This window comes from Dipodomys ordii, unplaced genomic scaffold (genome assembly GCF_000151885.1).
Source record: "Dipodomys ordii isolate 6190 unplaced genomic scaffold, Dord_2.0 Scaffold17, whole genome shotgun sequence".
Classification (NCBI taxonomy): Eukaryota; Metazoa; Chordata; class Mammalia; order Rodentia; family Heteromyidae; genus Dipodomys; species Dipodomys ordii.
In genome coordinates, this window is record NW_012267233.1 from 6,261,755 (window position 1) to 6,269,008 (window position 7,254).

The 7,254-nt window shown below is 42.5% G+C and overlaps 1 protein-coding gene across 1 annotated transcript; it reads left to right on the forward strand.

Annotated features, from left to right (window-relative positions):
• The first annotated feature begins 333 nt into the window (after positions 1 to 333).
• Abra (actin binding Rho activating protein) lies at positions 334 to 7,054 on the forward strand. Its single transcript, XM_013012490.1, has 2 exons — positions 334 to 983; positions 6,577 to 7,054. The coding sequence occupies exons 1-2, from the start codon at positions 334 to 336 to the stop codon at positions 7,052 to 7,054; spliced, it is 1,128 nt and encodes a 375-aa protein (XP_012867944.1).
• The last annotated feature ends 200 nt before the right edge of the window (positions 7,055 to 7,254 follow it).

The following is a 7,254-nucleotide window of genomic DNA, read 5'->3' on the forward strand; positions in this document are numbered from 1 at the left end:
AGGTCAAGGAAATCATAAAGCCGAGCACATGATTTGTTCTAGTAATTTCTACTCTGGCACTTGGAGAAGAAAAGGAGTAATAATATCACTGTCCTTTTACCAGAAGACATGTCCCTGTGCCATGATGAAACGGGACCTATCAGGGTATAAAAAAAGAACACCATCAGGGCGAAGGAATCGCATCTTGGCAAGAAATGCTTCGCATACTTTCCACCGTCACCAGGCTCTCTTCCTAACCCACAAACCCGCTTCTATTTAAATCCCAGGCCTTCCACAGGACCGCACTCATTTCAGCCGGTGCCTGGGCTATCAGGAGAGAAGAGACAGGACAGCATGGCTCCGGGAGACAGGGAAAGGGAGGAGGGGCCGGCCAAGAGTGCCCTCCGGAAGGTCCGGACAGCCACCCTGGTCATTAACTTGGCTCGAGGGTGGCAGCAGTGGGCAAATGAGAACAGTACCAGGCAGGCCCAGGAGCCCGTGGGGTGGCTGCCTGGAGGGACCCCGGACCCATCCCAAGCCCCCAAATCAGTAATAAACCCCGCCCCCACCCACCAGCCCAAGTCTCCACCCCGGAAGGCAGAGGGATGTGGCAGTGGACTGAACTCAGAGGAAGTCACAGAGGTCTCCCCTATCAAAAGGAAAGAAGTGACCAAAACGGTTGTCAGCAAAGCTTATGAGAGAGGAGGCGACGTGAACTACCTTAGCCACAGGTATGAGCAGGACGGGAACTCGGCTGCACCTGCACAGCCGGAGAATGACATCGACAGGATCCTCCACAGCCACGACTCTCCAACTCGGAGGCGAAGATGCACCAACCTGGTGTCTGAGCTGACCCAAGGCTGGAAGGTGATGGAACAGGAGGAGCCCAAGTGGAAGAGTGACAGCGTAGACACAGAGGACAGCGGCTACGGCGGGGAGACGGAGGAGAGGCCTGAGCACGAAGGAGCACAGGTGGCCAGGATCAAGCGCCCGCTGCCCTCCCAGTAAGTGAATGCACCTTTCCATTCCTTGTGGGAGGATCAGCAGTGAGCCCCAAAGATCACTGGGGAACCCAGAGAACAGCGAGAGTACAGTCTATGACACCAGCCAGGCAGGGACTCCTGTGGGGAAGATATGGCCCTAGGCTGAAAGGGCAGTGTCAACCCCCGACGTGGACCTTATTTAGGTCAAGGCCATTATTTCAATTGTCTTGCCCCAAAGTGGGGCCTTAGAGCCCTTTTTGGGGTTCTTGAAACCAAGCACGGACCTGGGTGCCTTCTAGGAGTGATGGAGAAGTATACGTGGTTTGAATAAGGTATAGATCTGAATCCTGCTTACTTTTTAATTGAGCTATTTTTGATATTAACTATTTAAGGGTAAATTATACCCGTTATAATGGGGAGGGTCAGGCCTAGGAATCATGAACCTTCAAGATAATAGGTTCTCTAGATTTGAGGACTGGATGTAGTGTATAGTCTTTTCTCTTCTTCAGTTCTAGTTTTGTTCCTCAGCCTTGGCTTACACGGGGCTTCAGAATGTGAAATGCAGCAGTAGCAGCCTTTGTCAGTGGAAATCCCAGCTGTGTTCAGGAAATTCAGTTGAGGAAACTCAAGATACTTCTTGAGAAATGAAAGTGGCATTAAGTCAATATAAAACTTACTGAATTATTTGCAATTGTAGGCACCATTGTTCCCTAGTATGCCAATAGGAAGAAATCTATACATCATGGATAGATAGCTAAATAGAAAAAAGTTTCTTGGTGGTTAAGGTAGAGAACTCCTATAGAAATAAGTGATTTTGCTAACTGGGGTTTTATTATGAAGGCAGTTTATATCTAATGGCTTGTTTAAAAATAGTATTTTGATTACACGACTTGGTTTAGTTCCTTTAAATGAAATTCTATCCTCATTCATAGAATAATGGTAGATGCCTAAAATATCAATCACCTATTCTCTTCAAGTTCTATTCTATAAAAAAAAAGTAGCTGAACATGAGAGGACCATTTTATAAGTTAGGAAATGTCCACCTAGAGATGTAAAACATATCTAAGTCACAGGACTAGTAAGTGGTGAAATTAGAAAAGCTAATGATTATAAAATCTGGGTGCTCTAAACCACAATGCCATATCCACACTCTCACTAGAAAGCGAAGAGATCCAAGCTCTCAGTAGATAAGTTTTTAAAAATATTTATTATAAAGGTGATGTGCAAAGGGCTTACAGTTACCTTAGTCAGGTAACTTCCCTTGCTCTCTCTCAGGTATTCCCTCCTGTCCCCACCCACAGTAGAGATCTTAAGGAAATAAAGTGATTCCAGTAACTCCCCAAGTGTAGGGTTTCAGTACAACTTTCCTGAAGGACTTCAGAAGGAAAAGGTGAAGTCATGTCCTTCTACCACCCGTCCCAAGTTCTGGAGAAGATAACGTTCCCGCAGACTCAGGGGACATTCACCAATCTGCACAGAGTATCAGAGTCCTAGGTATTTAATCTAGTTAACAGAAGAGAAAGCGTAACTGCTGCTCAGAAGTGACCATACTGATTTTCAGACACAATCATTCTGTTTCTGATAAATGGGCACCTATCTATGCCATGCTCTATGAAATGAATTAGCAACACTTTGCGCAGAAGTTGGAAATTGTCTTCTTTTAGAAGACAAATGTTTCTCTCCTTTACATCAACTCAGCCCTTACTCCAAAAGACGTTTTCAAGATGCAGATAGTGGCAATTCTTAATTAGAGGCAGAAGAAAAACATCAAAACACTCAGACTTGTAACACTATTTAATTAACTGACCTCTGCTATTTTGAGCATTTTCCTATTTTTTTCTTTGAGTTAACAATAAATAATACAAGCTGGATGCTAGTGGCTCACACCTTTAATCCTAGCTACTCAGGAGATAGCAATCTGAGGATCATGGTTTGAAGCCAGCCCAAGCAAGAAAGTCTGTGAGACTCTTATCTCCAAGTAATCACAGAAAAAGCCAGAAGTAGTGGTTCAAGTGGTAGAGTGCTAGCCTTGAGCAAATAGGCACTCAAGGATATAGCACCAAGCCGAGTTCAAGCACTAGGACTGGCTAACTAAATAATACAATATCAGTATAAAAAATCTTTATAGAAAATCAAATCTTGGGCTCACACCTGTAAGACCTAGGTACTCAGAAGGCTGAGATTTGATGATCGTGGTTCAAAGCCACCCTGGGCAGGAAAGTCTTTGAGACTCTTTTATCTCCAATAAACTACTCAGAAAAAAAAATGGAAGTGGCTCTGTGGCTCAAATGGTAGAGTGCTAGCCTTGAGCACAAAGAGGCTCAGTGACAGTGTCCAGGCCCTAAGTTCAAGCGGCAAAAAGAAATGTGTCTCACGGGGACTTTTCTGCCTGGTCTGGTTTCATACTGTGACTCTCAGATATCAGCTTCCTGAGTAGCTAGGATTATAGGTGTGAGCCACCAGTGCCCACTTCCAAAGAGTACACTTCTTGTTGCCAATGTCACCCCTTCCCTTGCTCTCTCCCAGTTTTCCCCTCCCATTCCTACCCAACGAATTGTATAGATCATTTTCAACGGTGTCTAGTTCCCATCATCTGTGCCCTCCCATACTTATCCTCCCCAAAAGATTTTTTTAAATTAGCATGTACTGTTGAAGTCAGCTTTAGTGTAATAACAAGTCCTCGGGCTTGAATTCAGGGCCAGGGTGCCGTCTGAGCTTTTGGGCTCAAAGGTAGCACTCTACCACTTGAGCCATTGCTCCATCCACTTCCAGCTCTTTGCTGGTTTACTGGATAAGAGCCTCACCGACTTTCCTGCTCTGGCTGGCTTTGAACCACAATCCTCAGGTCTCAGCCTTGTGACTAGCTAGGATTATAGGTGTAGCCCACCAGAGTTGGCCTGGGTGGCTTTTAACAATAAAAGGAGTTCCAATTTATACTAAGACTTGGATAACCTCAGGGAAGAAAAAAAATCCAATCTCATCTGGATATCAACATAAATTTTCATTTGTGCATATGCATTTAAAGTCTACTTTGAACATGGACTTTATAGTTGAAATTGTAGTATGAGCTTGGATTTTTATTACTTCAATTTTCACGAACATCTTTTAAGAGTTTATTCCTGTTTTTTTCATTATTGAATATCCGGTAGGTATCTAAATCAGTGATTAGTGGGTATCATAACAAGGGATGGAAGGAATGTCAAAATGCACAGAAACTTCTTAAAGGTAGGTTGTGTTACATTTAATATAGGAGCAAATTACAGTTGCTCAGGAGGCAAATTTTGAGGTGATCAATCATATTATTAACTTTCTTCTAAACTACTTCAAAGCTCTTTCCTAGTAGGACATCCAGCTTCAAGTAGAACATGAGCTTTTGGTTCTGCCAAGATGGTCCTGAGCTGCTTCTGATGACTATGCCTGTCTTTATAACCAAGGCTCCAAAGGGACAAAGCCTTGCTTACTTTGATAATCAGGAAACCCATAACGTGAGCAGGTAAACAGGCACAGTTGATGGTAAGGCAGGTGATGGCGAACACCAGCAGGACTGGCATCTTTCATGTATTTAGGATGTTAATTGCATATAGTTTTTGTAGTTTACATTTTTTTTAATTAACTTCATTACATTCCAATTCTATTGTGAGACCATGTAAAAATAACAGGCCTTTTGGGAAACCACGCTCAGCTCAGGAATTGATGAAAGTTTGCCATCTAGTGGATGTCATTTCTCTTCTGAAAACTCCATTAATGCAAGGGTGGATTCCTCTAAGTATGTCTTGGGTTCCTGCAGTTACAAGGTCTGCAAAGGAGAACCAATCTCTTCTCTCTAGGACCATGATGAGCAAGCTCAAGGCCATCTACTCAGAGTCTAGTTCTCATGCCTTTTATGAGGCACGAGACTTGTTACATCTGTTTATAGTATGATTCAAGAACTCATACTTCCCCTTCCTGAGCAATTCTTAAGCAGATTTCAAGAAGTGACAAGTACCCAACTCTGATCTTGGATTTTGAGTGGTGAACAGTTGAGAGTTCAAACAGTAAAGGCTTGCTGGTTACAGTGTCTGTACTAACTTCAATGTCTCCTTCCAAAAGCCTCCAGGCATGAGAGCATTTATTGCTGGAGAGAAGGGAGATCACTGACAATAAAAATGTTTTACCAGTGATGACAAAGAGAACCAGAGAAAAATGTCTAAGACACACAGAAGTGGCTGGAAAGGCTGAAAAAGCCAAAATTTGACCATTGTAAAATTAGGTCTATATACTCAGGTCACTATGGGTGTATACCTTCCAAAGATGCTGTTGCCTTTGAGTAGGTAAATGCATTCGACATTCCACGGATATACACATATTTGAAACACAACTCACACTCATTAGATACTGCACCTGAAGGCTGGACGGCAACACTGCAGGTGACATCGATCTTGCCTCAGCCACAGAATCACAGTGTACAAGCTCTCTGGCCAGCTTAACTAGTTAAAAATCTAGTTCTATCAGTTAACAATTTGGGGACTTTAGGAAGCTACTCTGGCGTCAGCGTCCCCATCTATGAAACAGGGACTTTTTCTTTTTGGAGATGCAGATTATTAATGAGGTGCCAGCATATGCCCCCCCCCCCTTTTTAACATGTTATTTCTCTACAGGGCTTCTCATCACTTGATGTTGTAGTTTTTGGTGTACCATTGACAATACGCTATTGTGAAATATCCACATAGGAAAGGTATACATGACTAGTAGGATGTACATGCGGTGGTATAAAACTCATCTTTGGAAAATATCTTCAGATATCCTACAATAAAACACCCAGAAGTGGGAACTGGGAAGGGGTAGACAAATGAAGAGGATATAGAATTCAGTCAGTAATATAATGTATATCTTACAAAATAATGAAGAGTGAGGGAAGGGGTGAATAAAGGAAGAATGGGTTAGAATGCTTAAAGTGGTGACACTGATCAAGACAATTGTATTCATACACTTTTGTTAAATGGCAACTCCTGTGTATGGCTACTTAATGATAATTAAAAGAATAAGTAAAACAAGCAGCAAGAAAAAAATACATTCTTGAATAAAAAAACATAATAAAGTTTACCTAACCTATCACTCTAGTTCTTTAATGTTACTAACATGTAAGATCAATAAGTTTAATATCATTATAGTGTTTAAAGTTGTTACATATGTAATGTAGGACATACGCCACAATAAGAATGTGATTTGCCTTTCTTTTACTTCTAAGTTTTTGTTTGTTTTTTGTCAGTCATAGGGCTTGAACTCTGGGCCTTGGTGCTGTCCCTGAGGTCCTCAGCTCAAGGTGAGCACTCTACCACTTCAGCTACAGCACCATTTCCAGTTTTCTGGTGGTTTATTGGAGATAAGAGTCTCATGGACTTTCCTGCCAGAGCTGGCCTTGAACCATGATCCTCAAATCTCAGCCTCCTGAGTAGCTAGGATTACAGAAGGGAGCCACTGGCACCCAGCACTTCTGAGATTTTTTTTTTTATTTTTTATAGTGAGGTTACGTATGTTTTAGAATGGAAAAAAGTTATGAAGACTTACATTTTAACCTGTACACAGGAAGTAAAAGGGAAATTGATGGTTGTTAACATATTAATTTCTCCTTTAGAACAAACAGATACACAGAGAAACTCAATTGCAAGGCTCATCGGAAATACAGCCAGGTGGACAACCTCAAAGGCAGATGGCAACAGTGGGCTGATGAACACATACAGTCCCAGAAGCTCAATCCCTTCAGTGAAGAATTTGATTATGAGCTAGCCATGTCGACTCGCCTACACAGAGGAGATGAGGGCTATGGCCGTCCAAAGGAGGGAAGCAAAACAGCAGAACGAGCCAAGCGAGCAGAGGAACACATCTACAGAGAAATTATGGAGCTGTGTTTTGTGATCCGCACCATGGCTCGCCACAGCCGAGATGGCAGGATCCAAGTGACTTTTGGAGAACTCTTTGACAGATACGTTCGAATTTCAGATAAAGTAGTGGGGATCCTCATGCGTGCCAGGAAACACGGACTGGTGCACTTTGAAGGGGAAATGCTGTGGCAAGGCCGAGATGACCACGTTGTGATAACTCTATTAGAGTAATCAACAAAGTGAAACTGGACCCACAATTTGGCTTACTGCTAAGGGCTACTGTGCAAAAACGTTAAAAAGCAAGCCATTCTTTACTAAGTTGGTAAATATTAAATCACTTTTATATCAATGCCATGTTGATGCTTAAACTATGAGGAAGCTTAAATATTCTCAATAGAGAAAGCACAAAGCATTTCATGGAGCACACTCAG